The sequence below is a fragment of the Etheostoma spectabile genome, chromosome 18, assembly GCF_008692095.1.
Source record: "Etheostoma spectabile isolate EspeVRDwgs_2016 chromosome 18, UIUC_Espe_1.0, whole genome shotgun sequence".
NCBI classification, from domain to species: Eukaryota; Metazoa; Chordata; class Actinopteri; order Perciformes; family Percidae; genus Etheostoma; species Etheostoma spectabile.
Window position 1 is genome coordinate 3,109,624 of NC_045750.1, and position 19,619 is coordinate 3,129,242.

General features: G+C 39.9%; 2 protein-coding genes across 3 annotated transcripts; both read left to right on the plus strand.

Annotated features, from left to right (window-relative positions):
- Positions 1-1,975: 1,975 nt before the first annotated feature.
- LOC116706107 (cytochrome P450 2K1) lies at positions 1,976-9,760 on the plus strand. The gene is made up of 9 exons (XM_032542752.1): positions 1,976-2,182; positions 3,755-3,917; positions 7,138-7,287; positions 7,378-7,538; positions 7,942-8,121; positions 8,637-8,778; positions 8,944-9,128; positions 9,247-9,388; positions 9,471-9,760. The coding sequence occupies exons 1-9, from the start codon at positions 1,976-1,978 to the stop codon at positions 9,656-9,658; spliced, it is 1,518 nt and encodes a 505-aa protein (XP_032398643.1). The 3' UTR covers positions 9,659-9,760.
- Positions 9,761-13,755: 3,995 nt separating this feature from the next.
- LOC116706106 (cytochrome P450 2K4) lies at positions 13,756-19,235 on the plus strand. Of its 2 annotated transcripts, XM_032542750.1 has the most exons (9): positions 13,756-14,064; positions 14,190-14,352; positions 14,625-14,774; positions 15,149-15,309; positions 15,467-15,646; positions 16,950-17,091; positions 17,183-17,367; positions 18,580-18,721; positions 18,804-19,235. In XM_032542750.1, exons 1-9 carry the CDS (start codon positions 13,858-13,860, stop codon positions 18,995-18,997), a joined length of 1,524 nt encoding a protein of 507 aa, XP_032398641.1. In that variant the 5' UTR covers positions 13,756-13,857; the 3' UTR covers positions 18,998-19,235. The 2 variants fall into 2 exon arrangements, with proteins under 2 accessions (XP_032398641.1, XP_032398642.1); XM_032542751.1 differs by lacking the exon at positions 14,190-14,352 and having other exon boundaries at positions 13,814-14,064.
- The last annotated feature ends 384 nt before the right edge of the window (positions 19,236-19,619 follow it).

Here is a 19,619-nt window from a genome sequence, read left to right on the forward strand (position 1 = left end):
AATACTAATTTAATATTGTCATGTACACAATAAAGATCTCAATATTTCTTTGTGGCAGTAACTCTTTCACCACCTGAAATGTTTCAACAGAGTACCACAGCATTAAAGCTGGAGGTGCTCACCTCATCCCAAATGCCTTTTACTTGAAGCTGCAAATTTTCTTGTTTCGAATCTACTAAATATTAAGTTTATATGATCCAACATGTTTTTTTCAGAAATGTGTTTCAGACAAAAAATAACTGAAAGAAAATTGCTCTGTGTTCTCTGCTTATTTCCATGAACCGTTAGACATGCTCTTGCTGCCCCCTGCTGGCTTCTTGCCTTGTGTGTGTACATCTTCATGTCTTTGTCTGATTGTTGGTAGCTATGTTTCCAGTGTATATTTAACTTAACTTTTCTTATATTTAACTTTAGTAGCAGTACTTTTACCCAATGTATAATATATTTTAATTGTTTTTTTTAATATGAGGAAAACTACAGATCCTTTTGCTATGGGATCATATGAGCTTCAATGCCAAATCAGGCCAGGGGCATTAAGTGGGGGTTACTTTCTACCACCCTTGTAGTGTAGTGGCTTCGAATGACGACCAAAACTCTTGTCTTTCACTGTGAACATTTTTTGTTTTACAAACAAGAAAGTGAACAAACATGGCTGACCATTTGCATCTAGCGTCTCATGTTCATCTCATCACAAGCTGGCTAGCGTACACAACACTCATCTTCTGTGTAGGCTGCTTCAAAACAAAAGCACTGGAGCCCGACAGATAAAGGATTTTTAAGATACAATACAATATTTAGTTATTTAAAAATCTGATATTCTGATATCAGCCAATATATATTTAAAAAAACAAACGGTATCGGCCCGCCGATATCGGTCGGACTCTAAAACAACTTCCTGTAATGGTTCTTAGTAAAACTGAATTACTGTTAAACAAATAAGGTTGTGTGCCTTTTCACGTATTAGATGAAAATCAAGTACTGTAAATAATGTAAAAAGGGAGTTTTCCCCCCCACACTATAATTTAACATTTCCTTTAAACTATTTCTAACTAATCAACATGAATTGCTTATTCAAGGGCTTTAAGGAAACATTTCACAACCCCCACCCCCTACTTCCAATACCCTAGCTCCAAACCAAACTCATTTTCAAACTTGGCCTTTATTTTGATTCTGATCTTCACACCTGTTATGTTTCATGACTACATCTTGCACAGTCAACTTGCACGGTCACAATGCCAACATGGTAACAAAATCTGGATGCAGACATCTGGCTAAGTACAAAAATACCCCGTCGTTGTGGTTGTTCCCACTAAAGTACATGACTCCAGGACCAGATTTTTCCATGAGGAGACACACACACAGACTGACAAGGTGAAAACATTAACGGCGTTGCTGTCACAATAAAATCCATATCATGATAATGGCCATATTCCGTCTTGTTAACCTAATACCATCATATCGTTAAGCACGGCAACAACATGCAAGGCTCCACCGGTTTAACGTCAGTCATTATCCTGAGTTGACGTCATTAAATACAGAGAGAGATCCCAGAGTGTGTCAATCATCTGGAGGTCTATCTCCTTCAGTACTGTGTGACTATGTTGTTTTTTTAATGTATTGAATATCTCACTGCATAACCAATGGCCCTCCGGGGACAAAATACAGCTGGAAGTTGAGGTTTAAGAGACTTTAGGTTAATGCTGAACTGGATGTGAGGTTTTTGTAATGCCATATAAGCAGCAGCAGCAGCAGCAGCAGTAGTAGTCAAGAGAGAAGTAGTAACAAAGGTCAGCAAAGCTTTCATGTGAGTTCTGTTAAGTCACTCCCACAAGAAGCACCAATCACAGTACAGCAGGAAGGTATGAAATTACAGCAGTTTGAGGGTAGTTGTGAACGCCCTGTCAACCAGAACACTCAAAACTAAAGGTTCAAGGAGAAACATATTTGTCAATGAGGTAACAACTTCAGACAAGTCATGGGGGTATTAGAACTGTTTCTCCAGTCCTCCAGCTCTATCTCCCTGTTGGGGGGTCTTGTTGTCCTGCTACTAGTCTATCTCGTCTGCTCCTCCAGCTTCAGCTCCAAGGAAGACCGAAAGGAACCTCCAGGACCAAAACCATTTCCCCTAATTGGGAACCTGTTGCAGCTTGATCTCAAGAGACCCTACAACACATTACTGAAGGTGAGGAATCATTTGCTGGTCTTTTACCCTCTGAGCACTAAGGACATTTTAACATATCTTCTTAAATTCTCCTTTTAAAAAGGTAGGCATGTAACCCGATACCAACGTGTCTCATATCAAAATGTTCAGAACAAACTCACCTTTCAGTACAGCCAGGTCTTAATTTGTTCCTTGGCAATGTATAAAGAGATAGTTTGGCCCTAAAGGTGAGAAATCCAATCTCTTGTGAAAACAGACCTACACTCAAATATTTTGGTGCTTGAAATGAGTTTACAAAATAGTAAGTAAATGTCTCAAATGACAAATTTAGTAGCTGAGCTTTTTAAGTAGGAGTGTTGTCAAACATTGCTTGGACTCCTCAGAGAGTTAAGGGGGATTTGGTGTGTGTGTGTGTGTGTGTGTGTGGTGTGTGTGTGTGTGTGTGTGTGTGTGTGGCTCCAGAATTTTTCTGATGTTAGCAAAAGAAAATTTTAATAAATAATACAAATAGGAAACAGAAAGTGTGTACCATTTAGGGCTGCACAAGTGTCAAATTTTGATCACAATTTTGACTTCCCACGTTCAAAGTTGAGTAATCAATTCAATCATCAATTTATTTATTTTTTAAATGCGTCATTTCATAGAGCGCTCCGGGTTTTTTGAAAAGCCCATCTGCCACACAGCGCCGGTCCACACTTCTGACATTTGTCTACAGTTTTAATTGTTATCAACACAGCTGTACATTGTTAAGCATGAGAGGCAAACCTGTATTTGTACCAGTGTTTCCGCTGGTAACTGCTACCGCGGCCGCCATGGCAAAACACACAGAAGAAGTTATTGAATGCAACTAACTTCAGTTGGTAGAGTAACAGTGTGTGAGACGGAGGCTGCTGGACCTGGGCCTGGACCTGGGCCAGAGATGTGACCAATGGCCAGAATATCATAGTTCATAAAAATGCAGCGCAGTGACGATACAGACATTTCATACACACAACCAGTCTAACTCCACTGATCCGCCATTTGACCCGTGCTGGACCCGTTCTTAATGACCCGAGTCATAATGAGTCATGAGCCGTCTCTCTGTGAGTATGTCCATCGCTCTCACTCTCTCTCCCTTGCTCTTTTAATCAGTTATTGTTGGAAACAAGTGAAGGAGCTTTCTAATACATACATTTAAAAAAAACTTTTTATTTCAGATAGCTAGTTTTCATTTACATGTGTTGCAGCTGTATTTCTATACAACATACAACTTCAACATAAGAAGAATGTAGAATAATATGGATGTGAAAGCAGCTATAAATAGCCTATGTGACAATAAAATATGTTTTGGTTAAAATCAACAAATCATCGTGATAATTAATCGGGATCACAATATTGATCAAAATAATCATTTTGGCCATAATGGCGCAGCCCTACTTTATGACTTTTCATAAACAGCTGAAGGAGGGGAGGTGTACATAGTGGAAACCCTGTTGTGCGTCTGCCCTATACCATGGTGGCAGAAATTTAACCGTGGTGGGCCGCCATCAACATCTAGAGGAAACAGTTTTTTTAAATAATAAATACATCATGACATTGTGCCCCTGTTCTTAGTTTTCCAAGACATATGGATCAGTGTTCACTGTGTATTTGGGACCCCAAAAAGTGGTGGTCCTGGCTGGGTACAAGACGGTGAAAGAGGCACTTGTCAACTACGCTGAAGAGTTTGGTGAAAGAGACCCAATGTTAATAATGCAGGAATCTAATGAAGGCCACGGTAAGAAAAAAGCTTCTTTTTTTAAAATAGTGTTCCTGTTCTGTTTATCCTTCAATAAATGTTTATTGTCCTCATAGTGCATTAGTTGACTAATCGGTCGTTTTGGTCTTAGTTGACGAAGATTTCCTTAGTCTAGTAGGGTTGTGTACCAAAATGTGGTGCCAATAGGGCACCAGTTCCAACGTAAACAGTAATAACTAAACCAAATGAGAACAAAAATTACTCTTTTTTTTTTCAGAAGCATTTCTGCACGGGAAGCTACGTTACCGTTAGCTTGTGGCTGGATTAATTAATGGTTAAAAAGGTCCCATGGTATGAAAACTTTGAGTTTTTTCCCCTCAATATTAGTTCCCCCAGCCTGCCTATGGTCCCTCAGTAGTGTTAGGTGTAAACCGAGCACTGGGTATCCTGCTCTGCCTTTGAAAAAATGTAAGCTCAGGCAGGCCGATCTGGAGTCTTGCCCCTTATTATGTCATCAGAGGTAAGGTTAGGTCCCCTTTCTCTGCTTTGGCCCACCAATGAGAGAGAGACATCATGGCTTTCAAACAAGCAAAGAGGCAGTTGGTCAAGGCCACACCCCCAGCCTCCACCTTTCTCCCCCCTCTCTCCTCCTCAAACGCTACAGACTCAAAAATGGCACAAACTAAGGAAAGCTCATTGTGGGACTGGCTCTAGTGGCTGGAATTCTGCACCAAGGCTGAATTTTGGTAAAGAGACTTCAGATACAGTATTAGGGGACCACTAAGGTCTATATAAAAGAGACTTCAGATACAGTATTAGGGGACCACTAAGGTCTATATAAAAGAGACTTCAGATACAGTATTAGGGACCACTAAGGTCTATATAAAAGAGACTTCAGATCCAGTATTAGGGGACCACTAAGGTCTATATAAAGAGACTTCAGATCCAGTATTAGGGGACCACTAAGGTCTATATAAAAGAGACTTCAGATACAGTATTAGGGACCACTAAGGTCTATATAAAAGAGACTTCAGATCCAGTATTAGGGGACCACTAAGGTCTATATAAAAGAGACTTCAGATCCAGTATTAGGGGACCACTAAGGTCTATATAAAGAGACTTCAGATCCAGTATTAGGGGAGCACTAAGGTCTATATAAAAGAGACTTCAGATACAGTATTAGGGACCACTAAGGTCTATATAAAAGAGACTTCAGATACAGTATTAGGGGACCACTAAGGTCTATAGAAAAACATCCAAAGAGCACCATGTCATGGGACCTTTAAATGCTGACAGCTTACGTTAAGTGGTGCAAAGTGTGACTGTAGAGGATTCAAACACGTAACAGTCTGCAGGCAGCTGCCGTTGTCAAAAAAACAACACAGACGGTGAGTTTTCTTGAAACTCACTTTCCCATCTGGTGCTTGTTTTGTCATTTACCACCAATTTACTGGAGAAATAAGTCATTGTTATAAGCCGTTATTTAGTGTTGCCAATTGTTATTTTGTGCTCCATATTTTTATTTTTTTTTTAAATTTCCCCCTCTCACCCTTGTGAGTGGTAGGTGTCATCCTCAAGCTCAAACATGTCTTATATTCTAGTTTCTTCAAAGTAGCCATCCTTTGCTTTTTTGATAGCGCTGCAAACCCTTGGTGTTCTCTCAATGAGCTTCATGAGGTAGTCACCTGAAATGGTTTTCACGTCACAGGTGGACCTTGTCAGGGTTAATTAGTGGAATTTCTTGCCTTATTAATGGAGTTGGGACCATCAGTTGTGTTGTGCAGAAGTCAGGTTGATACACATCCGACAGCCCTATTTGACAACTGTTAGAATTCATATTATAGCGAGAACCAATCAGCTAAGTAAAGAGAAACGAGTGGTCATCATTACTTTAAGAAATGAAGGTCAGTTGGTCCAGAAAATTGCAAAAACTTTGAATGTGTCCCCAAGTGCAGTCGCGAAAATCATCGAGCACTACAACAAAACTGGCTCACATGAGGACCGCCCTAGGAAAGGAAGACCAAGAGTCACTTCTGCTTCTGAGGATAAGTTCATACTAGTCACCAGTCTCAGATATCACAAGTTAACAGCAGCTCAGATTAGAGACCAGATAAATACCACACAGAGTTCTAGCAGCAGACACGTCTCAAGAACTGTTAAGAGGGGAGTGCGCAAATCAAGCTTTCATGATCAAATAGCTGCTAGGAAAGCAGAAGAGATTTCTTCGGGCCAAGAAACACAAGGAATGGACATTAGACCAGTGGAAATCTGGGCTTTGGTCTGATGAGTCCAAGTTAGAGATCTTTGGTTGCAACCACCGTGTCTTTGTGCAACGCAGAAAAGGAGACCGGATGGATTCTACATGCCTGGTTCCCACCGTGAAGCATGGAGGAGGAGGTGTGATGGTGTGGGGGTGCTTTGCTGGTGACACTGATGGGGATTTATTCCAAACTGAAGGCATACTGAACCAGCATGGATACCACAGCATCCTGCAGCAACATGCCATCCCGTACGGTTTGCGTTTAGTTGGACCATCATTTATTTTTTAACAGGACAATGACCCCAAACACACCTCCATGCTGTGTAAGGGCTATTTGACCAAGAAGGAGAGTGATGGAGTGCTGCGGCTCCACAATCGCCGGACCTGAACCCAATCGAGATAGTTTGGGGTGAGCCGGACCGCAGAGTGAAGGCAAAAGGGCCGACAAGTGCTGAGCCTCTCTGGGAACTCCTTCAAGACTGTTGGGAAACCATTTCAGGTGACTACCTCTTGAAGCTCATCAAAAGAATGCCAAGAGTGTGCAAAGCAGTAATCAGAGCAAAGGGTGGCTACTTAAAAGAAACTAGAATATAAGACATGTTTTTAGTTATTTCACACTTTTTGTTAAGTACATAATTCCATTTGTGTTCATTCATAGTTTTGACGCCTTCAGTGATAATCTACAATTTAAACAGTCATGAAATTAAGGATTTGCATTAAATAAAAAAGGTGTGCCCAATCTTTTGGCCTGTACTATATATATTTCACACATATATTTCATATATGCATTTCAGTTCAGGCACCAATAGCGCAAAACAATACCTAACCCTATCTATTAGAACACTTTAAGTGGTGCTTTGGCATGATTCTTTGAAGAGAAAATTAATTTTACAGACCTGTAAATTAAAATGACTGAGTGTTGGTTGACTAATGTCTGTAGTCAAGTACAGCTCTAATTGTCTTTTACCCATTCCAATAATTTAAAAAATATAATCTCAGGGGTTTTATGGGCCAATGGTGATTCGTGGAAGGAGATGAGGCGCTTTGCTTTGACTAACCTGAGAGACTTTGGGATGGGCAAGAAGGCGAGTGAGGACAAAATCATTGAGGAATGTGACCACCTAATTGAAGTGTTCAAGACATTTAAAGGTAAGCGTCTTATAATAACCAACCAGCATGTAATATAGTCACATCACTCGAGATATAGATTTTTTTTCCTCCACGTTTCCCTTGTTACAGGTGAAGCTTTTGATACGACCCAACCAATGAACTATGCAGTCTCTAATATTATCTGCTCCATTGTTTACGGCAGCAGATTTGAATATGATGATCCAGAGTTTACATCCCTGGTAGATCGAACAAACAGAAACATTGAACTTGTGGGCTCCCCGTCAATACAGGTGACTTTTCATGTTTATTTAGCTTAGATTTTCAACATACATTTTCATATACATATTACAACTGAGCTGAATTGAAGAAATGTTTATTTTCTATTGCCTATTAAACTTGACAGCAATATACAGTACACACACAAACATAAATAGATATAGAGATACATATACACACATTACATACAGTATACATACACCTACACAGTACCTACACACACCACACACACATATATATATATATATATATATATATATTATATATATATATATATATATATATATATATATATATATATATACATACATACATACATACATACATACATACATGTATATATGCATATACACACACACACACACACACACACACACAAAGAGTATACATATAATTCTTTTTTTTTTTTTTAAACAGGTATATAACCTGTTTCCATGGATTGGTAGATTTGTTGCTAAAAGGAAGGAATTCCACAAAACAACTGCTGCCAACAAGAAACAGAACTCAAAGTTGTTCAGTTCTTTGAAAGAGACCCTCAATCCACAGATGTGCAGAGGCTTTGTGGACGCCTTTCTGGTCCGAAAGCAAAATCTGGAGGTCGGGAAGCTTATCATCAACTATTAGAATTGCTATTATGCTCAGTGCTGTTAAGAATTTTAATCTCTACCACTGTCTTGCTGGTACCATGTTATTTTAGTTATAATAAAGTCTCTACCCCACACACACACACACACCACACACACCACACACACACACACACACACCACACACACACACACACCACACACACCACACACACACACAACACCACACACACACACACAACACACACACACACACACAACCAACACACACCCACACACACAACACACCACACACACACACACAACAACACACAACACACACACACACACACGATTTATGTTAATCTGTATGATTTGATTGGGATGATGGGCTGTCAAATTAACTGGGTTTCAAAGGCGAATTCATCAGATTTTCATGTCTGTCTTTGGCCAATGGTAGAGTTATCAGTGAGAAAGAATAAAAACACACATTCAAAGTGTTGAATCAGATTTGTTTGAATGACTGCACTTGTTTATCTTTACCTGCAGTTATCTGGAAATGCTAACAGTTACTTCCACGATCAAAACCTTATGCAGACAGTTATTAATCTCTTTGCTGCTGGCACTGACACAACAGCAACTACTCTGAGATGGGGACTTCTGTTTATGGCCAAGAATCCAAAAATACAAGGTAAGAAACTTAAAGGCTGGGTTGGTAATGTTGACAAGCTAGCAAGATTTATAAGTAGCAAACAAAAGTGTATTAACTATCAATTTGCCGTTTAGTAACAATGGCAACAATTAGAAAGTGTTACCAAATCGTCTTCATGAAAACAAAAAACATCTCCTCTCTCAGACCAGGTCCGGGAGGAGCTGAGCAGGGAGATAGGAAGTCGTAACATTCAGATTGAGGACAGGAAGAACCTGCCCTTCACCGAGGCTGTCATCCATGAGACACAGAGACTGGCCAGCATCCTTCCAATAGCAGTGCCTCACAAAACGAGCCAAGACATCACCTTCCAGGGTCACTTCATTAAGAAGGCAAGACTGAATAAAACACCAAGTGTTAATCTCGAATTAACTTCATAAAACACTATGCTTAATGAATTCTCTTTTGCTGAGCAAAAGGCAAACTTTTCCATTTCTGTTTTGTCCACAGGGGACCACGGTATTTCCTCTCTTGACATCTGTCCTGCATGATGAGAGTGAGTGGGAGAGGCCACACAGCTTTTATCCTGCTCACTTCCTGGACAAAGACGGGAAGTTTGTCAAGCGGGACGCCTTCATGCCTTTTTCTGCAGGTTGGTGAATTTAGCCATTACTTCTTGATGTTTATTCACTTGCAGATGAGATGAACATTTTCCTTCGTTCTCTCTCCAACAGGTCGCAGGATTTGTCTCGGAGAGAGTCTGGCCAGGATGGAGCTCTTCATCTTCTTCACCACCCTCCTGCAGCACTTCCGTTTCACTCCTCCTCCTGGAGTTTCAGAGGATGAACTGGACCTGACTCCACGTGTGGGCTTCACCCTCAACCCTTCAGCCCATAAACTGTGTGCCATTTCTTGTATGTGAGCAGTAGGGTTTGATGCTGCTTGGCCCGCTTTATGACTTCAACTCATTTCAAAAGAGTAGATTATCAGTTGTACAGCATTATGTTCCATGTAGTGCAACAGCCCTGAAACCTTTTTAGTAAGAAACTTCCCGCTATTGTAGATTTGCAAATAAAAGGAAAAGGGCAAGCAATATAAAAAATACCTGGCAGGTGATTAAATGAACTGTGACGTGAACACGCATAAACCATGTCAGTAGCTGCTGCTAGCTCCTCACCGGACGCTGATTGGTTAGGTTAGCTGGTAGTTCAGACGCAAGCGCATTGCTTGAAGCCTGAAAAGATAAACATTTGTGTGATATGTGATCCTGCGATTCTCATGATTTCTTGATATGAAAATCCAGCTGCATTTGAGGTAAGCAGATCAGACTAAGTCCATGGTATTCTCTTCATCCATTGGCATCTCTGACTATCCTGCCATTAAAAGTTTAGAAGATATCCATATCACTCTTGCAGAGCCACATAAATACCTAAGAATTTGGCTTGACAGCACACTGGACTTCAAGATTCATAATCAACATGTTGAATGAGCCAAAATGTTATCAACCAGGCCTGGCAATCCGTCTTTGAAACCGTAAAAATACTGCCAGCTTCCTCATGAAGTGTGTGTTCTCCCCCGTACATGAGGGCTTTAAAAGTAGTTACAGTAATGAATATGTTCAACACCACTGATGTAATAATAAAAAATAAAGTTGAATCTCTGCTTTACAAGTGCTCATGTTCCAGCAATGGACTCTCCTCATTAGCTACACATTGTACATCTGCAGAGCACTATTCATCTTGAAACTAACAAAAAATATTCTTGTAACTAGCTAAATACTAATTTAATATTGTCATGTAGGCAATAAAGATCTCAATATTTCTGGCCTTTGTGGCAGTAACTCTTTCAACATCTGAAATGTTTCAACAGAGTACCACAGCATTAAAGCTGGAGGTGCTCACCTCATCCCAAATGTCTTTTACTCAAAGCTGCAAATTTGTTTTGAATCTACTAAATGTTAAGTTTGTATGATCCAACATGTTTTTTTTCAGAAATACGTTTCAGCCAAAAAATAACTGAAAGATAATTGCTCTGTGGTCTATGTCCCCTGCCATCGGTTTTTCCCCAGGTCATGAAGTGCTACTTCCATGCACCAAACAGATGTGGTAAGAAAGGGGTCGTGGTTAATTGCTTAACGGCTTTTTCTGTTTGCACTTCTAAAGAGTGGAACCTCACCCCCATAACCATCAGAAAAATAAACACATATAGTACATTCAAGATCCAGTTAAAAAAAAGGATCGTTGACAAATCAGAGCAGTCAACAATTGAGACGGGTATGGCTGCAGCCTGGAGCGTCCCATGTCATACCGTCACGTCTCATGCCGAGGTGTGTCCAACGGTAAATTCATAGGGTCAAAAATACGAAATCGCGTGGAGTCACAGGTAGGGCTGCACGATTATGGCCAAAATGATAATCACGATTATTTTGATCAAAATTTTGATCGCGATTATTCTCACGATTATTTGTTGATTTTAACCAAAACAAATTGTATTGTCACATAGGCTATTTATAACTGGAGAGGGAGTGTGATGGACGCTACTCACAGAGAGACGGCTGACTCATTATGAACGGGTCCAGCACGGGTCGAACGTCTGTATCTTCACTGCGCTGCATTTTTATGAACTATGATATTCTGGCCATGGGTCACATCTCTGGTCCAGGTCCCGGTCTCGGTAAAGCAGCTGCGTCTCACACGCTGTTACTCTACCAACTGAAGTTAGTTGCATTCAGTAACTTCCTCTGTGTTCTTCGCCGTGGCGGCCGCGATAGCAGAGTTACCCTCGGAAACACTGGTACAAATACAGGTTTGCCCCCTCATATTTAACAATATACAGCTGTGTTAATAAAAAATTAAAACTGTGGACAAATATCAGAAGTGTGGACCAGCGGCCGCTGTGTCGCGGGGCGCGGAGAGTAAGAGGAGAAGAGTAGGACGAGAGAGCGTAGAAAGATCCAACACAGGCACGGCTTTACAGACTAAATGGGTCATGTAACGCAAAATTAAACCATATCCATATAAACAGCATTGCAGCGGATGCGAGGACATTAGCACCGGTGCGTCCTAGAGGAGCTAACAGCTAATAGACGCTAACTAGCACCGACTAGGACTGGTCACTGCTGTTGTCTGAAAAACAACAGATGGGACAACGTGTTGCGTTTACTGGTAAACTGGTAAACCTTGAGACTGACGTATAACCGACAGCTATCTGTTGAATTTTCCTCACGCTACTCTGTCCTCTGGGACGGTCTACATCTAGAAACATAGCTGCACGGGGTGCAGTGAACTACTCTGACTGGCTCATGAGCAGACGGTAGTAGCGGTAGATTGGCTTTGCAAAAAACACAGAGCATTCTATGAAATTACGCTTTATAAAAAATAATCGCTCGATCACGCAAATTTGATCGTGGGAAGTGCAAATCGTGATCGCGATTAAAATTCGATTAATTGTGCAACCCTAGTCACAGGTAAATTCATGACATTTGTTGCAATCAAATGAAAAACTTTAAAAAACTGTTAAAGTAACAATTTTGCAATACATATAGCTTGCTCATTTCTGAATATTATTGTTTTGTAGATAACGGGCATACATGCAACTCCAACATAAGAGGAATGTATCACAATATGGATGTGAAAGCAGTTATAAATAGCCTATGTGACAATAAAATGTGTTTTGGTTCAAATCAACAAATAATCGTGATCTCAATATTGATCAAAATAATCGGGAATATCCTTTTAGCCATAATCGTGCAGCCCTAATTTCACCTGTTATATCATCTGCTCCTTTTTTGCTCGTTACCTCTTGTATTTAACCTCTGTGTCTCTGGTCACATCTTTTTGTGTATTGTACATGTTCACCGTGTTCCTGTTCACCGTGTTCCTGTTCACCGTGTTCCTGTTCACCATGTTCCTGTTCACCGTGTTCCTGTTCACCGTGTTCCTGTTCACCGTGTTCCTGTTCACCGTGTTCCTGTTCACCATGTTCATGTTCACCGTGTTCCTGTTCACCGTGTTCCTGTTCACCGTGTTCCTGTTCACCGTGTTCCTGTTCACCGTGTTCCTTTTCACCGTGTTCCTGTTCCAGTCAATTTGCTCTGCATTTGGACTCTTCCCTAAATCAACATGAATTGCTTATTCAAGTGCTTTAAAAAAACATTTTATAACACCCCCTACTTCCAATACCCTTGCTCCAAACCAAACTCATTTTTATTTTGATTTGAACTACACACCTGTAGTGTTTCATGACTACAAGACATCTTGCACGGTCACAATGCCAACATGGTAACAAAATCTGGATGCAGACATCTGGCAAAGTAGAAAAAACCCCACCTTTGTGGTTGTTCCCACTAAAGTACATGACTCCAGGACCAGATTTTTCCATGAGGAGACAAAAACAGACTCACAAGGTGAAAACAATAACGCGATAAAATCCATATCATGATAATGGCCATTTTCCGTCTTGTTAACCTAATACCATCATACCGTTGAGCACGTCAACAACACGCAAGGCTCCACCGGTTTAACGTCAGTCATTATCCTGAGTTGACGTCATTAAATACAGAGAGAGATCCCAGAGTGTGTCAATCATCTGGAGGTGGTTCGGTTTGGGATTGCTGCTAAACAGCAGTACAATGTATCTGTTCAATCGAGTAAAACACCAGTGCAGAGCAGTTAAGTAGCTGAATGTTTAATGTAAAGCACTTTGAATTGCACTGTTGCTGAGATGTGCTATATAAATAAATACAATTTATCTTTATCAAGTCACCCCCCGATCTCCTTCAGTATTGTGCAACTATGTTTTTTAATGTATTGTATACCTCGTTGCATAACCAATGGCCCTCCGGGGACAAAATACAGCTGGAAGTTGAAGTTTAGAAGTTTTTGTAATGCCACATGAGCAGCAGCAGAAGTCAAGAGAGAAGAAGTAGCAAAGGTCAGCAAAGCTTTCATGTGAGTTATGTTAAATCCCTCCCACAAGAAGCACCAATCACAGTACAGCAGGAAACTGTGGAATTACAGCAGTTTGAGGGTAGTTGGGAACTCCCTGTCAACCAGAACACTCAAAACTAAAGGCTCAAGGAGGAAACATATTTGTCAATGAGGTAACAACTTCAGACAAGTCATGGGGGTATTAGAACTGTTTCTCCAGTCCTCCAGCTCTATCTCCCTGTTGGGGGGTCTTGTTGTCCTGCTACTAGTCTACCTCGTCTCCTCCTCTAGCTTCAGCTCCAAGGAAGACAGAAAGGAGCCTCCAGGACCAAAACCATTTCCCCTAATAGGGAACCTGCTGCAGCTTGATCTCAAGAGACTCTACAGTTCATTACTGAAGGTGAGGAATGCATTGCTGTTCTTTAAGGGGGATTGGTTGTGTCTTCACACAGCCCCACTATTATTTACATTTCTATGTGTTTCTTTTGTCCTAAATACATCATGACATTGTGCCCCTGTTCTTAGTTTTCCAAGACATATGGATCAGTTTTCACTGTGTATTTGGGACCCCAAAAAGTGGTGGTCCTGGCTGGGTACAAGACGGTGAAAGAGGCACTTGTCAACTACGCTGATGAATTTGGTGAAAGAGACCCAATGTTAATAATGCAGGAATATTATCAGGGCCATGGTATGGAAAGAGCTTTTCATAAATCTTTTTTTCTGATTGTTTTTAAGAATGTTAACTGAATGGCCGTCATTCGCATTTGCATTTTTTATGCTGAATTACTTATTTCAAAGAAGCTTATTAGCACATCTCTGGTCAAAATATTTAAAGTGGTGCATTTGCACAACTCTTTCTGGAGAAACCCTTTACAATTTAACTAACAAATAAGAAGGTTAGCTCTTATTGTCTTACCCATTCCAAGTTAATTTTAAGATAAAAAACCTGTTTTAACTCAGGTGTTATATGGGCCAATGGTGACTCGTGGAAGGAGATGAGGCGCTTTGCTTTGACTAACCTGAGAGACTTTGGGATGGGCAAGAAGGCGAGTGAGGACAAAATCATTGAGGAATGTGACTACCTCCTTAAAGTGTTTAAGAAATTTAAAGGTAAGTGACCTTTAACCTACTGCATGATGAACCGTGTTTCGTCAATCCTCTTAATGACTTGACCACAGGCTTGACCTTTGTGAGTTGACTCTTAAAGCAGTTACAAGATCTCAGAGATAGTAACACGCAGGGTTCAGTTCCACAATGTTCTAAAGGATTTATAAAAACAATAATATATTCATATACACAATCGCTCAATTCACTTTGATGATGTGAGAGCTGATAGATAAGAAAGGGGCAACAGGGAAAAAGAGGATTGGTTCAAGGTTGGTTCTGATTTGATGAGAGAGGCATTGTTCAATTATCACAAAATGGCATGGAACATATTTCAACACTTGTGATTTGGATTTTTTATCCTGTTTTCCTCGTTACAGGTGAAGCTTTTGATTCAACCCTACACATGAACTATGCAGTCTCTAATATTATCTGCTCCATTGTTTATGGAAGCAGATTTGAATATGATGATCCAGAGTTTAAAGCCCTGATAGATCGAACAAACAGATACGTTGAACTTGTGGGCTCCCCGTCTGTACAGGTGACATTTCATGTGTTTATCCAGCTTAGACTTTTTTTAAGCATTGTAATTTTCATATACATACTGAACTGAACTGAATTAAAGAAAGGTTTGGATTCTTTACTTGCCAGTTAAATACATTTTGTACATACTGATAAATCAATATTTTTGTTAACAGCTGTATAACATGTTTCCATGGATCGGTAAATGGTTTAGTGGGAAGAAGGAAATAGTGGAGATATTTGCTGCCAACAAGAAACAGAACTTACAGCTGTTCAGTCGTTTGAAAGAGACCCTCAATCCACAGATGTGCAGAGGCTTTGTGGACGCCTTTCTGGTCCGAAAGCAAAATCTGGAGGTCGGTCATCACTCACAATAACTAATATATTTATACCTCACTTTTAAGTCTTCTATGTTTTATATTTTCTATCTGTTCTGTTACTTATCCATTCGAGCATGGGATAGTATTGTTATGTTATCTCTAGTGCTTTCTGTCTGTTATCCTGTTATGGTATCTTAGTTGTTTACAGCCATCTGGTCAACTCGGGATGGATTTAAATTTGCTTTTTGAATATGGCTGGGTTTAAAAAAAATAGAAACAATCCAATATTGATTCAGAATCAATCTATGTCTGTATTATAAATTCCTAGAAGACCTAAGGAATCCATTGGTACCAATTTTATTAGATGTAGAGTCTGTAGGCCTGTACTTTATTGACTTATTGCAGGCCACAAATAATTTTCAAATACACAAAGATTGGGTATTTTCGTTATTTCGTATATTTATTTTTGGGATAATGGGCTGTACAGCACAACCGATATTAGGCAATTCCCAAACTATTGGCATCTGCATTTATAATGGCCGATAAAAAATATTCAGAATGATCAGAATCATTTATAATGACAAATAAAAATTCATTTATTGGAATCATTTAACAAATAAAATGAAAACAAACGGTCAACCATGTTATGTATGAGTGTTGGCATTGCATAGTTTGTCAACCACGGTCTACAACGTCCCTGTTGGCAACACTCATTTTTTTGTTATTGTGTTTTTGCTCAAAGGACCTTAAGTTTCATAGCTTAAGTTTGTATTTTTATACATTTTATTTTTCAGAACTTCAATACATTTTGACGTTCCTCTGTTCTGTTGTGACAATAAAACAAATTATATTATTTTAGTGAGAACTCATAAATAACTACAAATAACTAATGTTAGGGAAATCTGTTCATGTTTTGTTACTTGTTTCTGGATTTAAAAATATAGATACATTTCGGCCGATATTTCGGAATATCAGATTTTTAAATAACTAAATATTTGTATCGGTATCGGCCTTAAAAATCTATTATCGGTCGGGTTCTAGTCCAAAGGCAATAATTTTAATAAGGTTTTGCAATAATGGGTCATGCAATAATGGGTCATCAGAACAATGGGCAGTCCCAGACGCATAGATGATCAAGTTATTATGTCTCTGGCTGTCGACCTTCTCTGGCCAACAGTAGTTATCAGTGAGAAGGAATGGAGGGAAGGTAGTGGAAGGAAAGTGCAAACCACACCAGCATATTAAAATTAAAACTATTAAACTATTAAAAACATTCCCTCATCTGTAACAAAGGATCAGATTTGACTTTGTAACTGGACCAATTTATCTTTACCTGCAGGATTCTGGGATTACCAACAGTTACTTCCATGAACTCAACCTTTTGCAGACGGTTATTAATCTTTTCGGGGCTGGCACTGAAACAACAGCAACTACTCTGAGATGGGGACTTCTGTTTATGGCCAAGAATCCAAAAATACAAGGTAAGAAACTTAAAGGCAGGGTTGGTAATGCTGACAAGCTAGCAAGATTTGAAAGTAGCTCCGATGGTTACCAAAACCTTGTCTCTTTCAGACCAGGTCCAGGAGGAGCTAAGAAGGGAGATAGGAAGTCGTCAAGTGCGTGCTGAGGACAGGAAGAACATGCCCTTCACCGACGCTGTCGTCCATGAGACACAGAGACTGGCCAGCATCACCCCGATGGCAGTGCCTCACAAAACAAACAAAGACATCACCTTCCAGGGTCACTTCATTAAGAAGGCAAGACTGAATAAAACACCTAGCAGTGTTTCACCTGTAAGGGTAGGAGCCTGGTAGGCAAACAGGAACCACTGCCGGGCCCAAAAATAAATAATAAAAAAATAAAAAGGTAGGCCAAAAACTGCCAAATCTCATGGAGGTGGAATCACCAGAGGTCCCACGATAAGATAATATTGCAATTCATCACCTTGTTCAACTTCATACTATGTCCCCAAAGCAAAACTTTGTCAACATCTTTGTTGATCTACGTCGCTGGTTTGTTCATCTCACTTTAATGTTCCATCAAGTGGACTTAAAAAAGCAATTATTATTATAAACTATCGATACTTGACTCTGTACAGATACAGTAATACCACACTAAATATTGTGGTACTATGCTACATTGATCCCTCCCCCTACAAATATCCATTGTACTTTTCTTCTGTATTCATTGTATTGTTTTACTGTATTGTTATCCAAACTGTTAAATCAGTTAAAACATTGTTGGTAGCCTACCGGTTATAAACAGGCTCGGAAATGTACAACACGCTAAAGCGCCAACAGATTCCGTGTTGTGTTTTTACCTGGGCTAGACCAGAAATTATTTGGTTAAAACAGATGGTGATGCTGTTTCGCCCTCATTGTCCGGTGTTTGCTGGAAGTGTCTTTATGTAGCTTTTCATGTGGAATGAGCACGGCACCAGACTCCATTTAAAATAGCCTTTCAAACGCTACATTGCTTGTAAGGAAATAATGGGAGTAACAGGCAATTCAGATTTAAAAGTGACATATTTCTTCTATTTTTTTAAAAAAAGAGCTGGGCAGTGGATCCTATTCATGCCAATGTGAAAAGGGGTTAAGATGGATTTCCCTTTTACATGTTCAATTATCACTATAAGATAAGCTAAACATTTGACTGTTTTGCCATATAAAAAAGCACAGGCGGGAGTAAGGGGGGAAAGAGAGAAGCCATCGCTAACTACTCAGCTAGACCAGCTAACAGAGCTAATAATTTCAATTTATTGCCGTTTACAGTGAACTAACAACATGTACCATGGTCTCAGAATACTTTTCATCAAAAAATTGCAATTTACAATTCGCAATTTAGCCCACATAAAAAAAAGTGACAATAGTTTAAGATGTAGCTATTCTATTCTGTTCCTCCTGACTTATTTTTATGTAGTTTAAAAATACTATTGCTCATTTAGAGTGTTTTTTCTGTATTGTCCACAGGGGACCACGGTATTTCCTCTCTTAACATCTGTCCTACATGATGAGAGTGAGTGGGAGAGGCCACACAGCTTTCATCCTGCTCACTTCCTGGACAAAGACGGGAAGTTTGTCAAGAGGGACGCCTTCATGCCTTTTTCTGCAGGTTGGTGAATTTAGCCATTACTCCTTGATGTTCATTCACTTGCAGATGAGATGAACATTTTCCTTCGTTCTCTCTCCAACAGGTCGCAGGATTTGTCTCGGAGAGAGTCTGGCCAGGATGGAGCTCTTCATCTTCTTCACCACCCTCCTGCAGCACTTCCGTTTCACTCCTCCTCCTGGAGTTTCAGAGGATGAACTGGATCTGACTCCACATGTGGCCTTCACCCTTAGCCCTTCACCCCATAAACTGTGTGCTGTTCCTGTATTTGAGCAGTAGGGCTTGAAAATGCGGCTTTGCACATTTTTATTCCTTTGACTTACTTCAAGAGAGTAGATTCTCATTTGTACAGCATTATATGCCATGTAGTGACACAACACTTAAAATGTTTAAATTCAATGATGTAATTAACTGAACTTTAATTTCAACAACGTTTTGCAGATAAGTAACTAAATGCAGATCAGCAACCTGATGATGCACCAGATGATTCGTTACACAGAACCATCTAAGAAACCGTCATTGGAAACTTTGGAAAAGGGCGGGAACTTAAAAAAATACCTGGCAGGTGATTGGATATACCATCTGTCTAGAACATCTGCCATTGTGTTTTGACAAACAGTCTCAGGTGTCACTGACATCTAAACCACAGCGCGTAGCAGCCAGTAGCTCCACACCAGCAGCTGATTGGTTCAGTGAGCTGGTAGTTAAGACACAAATGTATTACTGGAAGCCTGAAAAGATGGAGTTTCATGTGATACTGTGACTACTATCTATTATCTAGTTGCATTCAAGATCAGCCAATCAGACCAGGTAGATGGTATTCTCTACATCCCTTGGCATCTCTGACTATCCTGCCATTAAAGGTTTAGATGGTATTCATATTACTCTTGCTGAGTCATAG

Excerpts from the sequence above, each read along its gene's own strand:
- LOC116706107 (XM_032542752.1), top strand. The coding sequence starts at position 1,976 with ATGGGGGTATTAGAACTGTTTCTCCAGTCCTCCAGCTCTATCTCCCTG. Across the intron at positions 2,183-3,754 it reads CCTACAACACATTACTGAAG|TTTTCCAAGACATATGGATC; the intron begins GTGAGGAATCAT and ends CCCTGTTCTTAG. Across the intron at positions 7,539-7,941 it reads TGGGCTCCCCGTCAATACAG|GTATATAACCTGTTTCCATG; the intron begins GTGACTTTTCAT and ends TTTTTTAAACAG.
- LOC116706106 (XM_032542750.1), top strand. The coding sequence starts at position 13,858 with ATGGGGGTATTAGAACTGTTTCTCCAGTCCTCCAGCTCTATCTCCCTG. Across the intron at positions 14,353-14,624 it reads GGAATATTATCAGGGCCATG|GTGTTATATGGGCCAATGGT; the intron begins GTATGGAAAGAG and ends GTTTTAACTCAG. Across the intron at positions 18,722-18,803 it reads CTTCATGCCTTTTTCTGCAG|GTCGCAGGATTTGTCTCGGA; the intron begins GTTGGTGAATTT and ends TCTCTCCAACAG.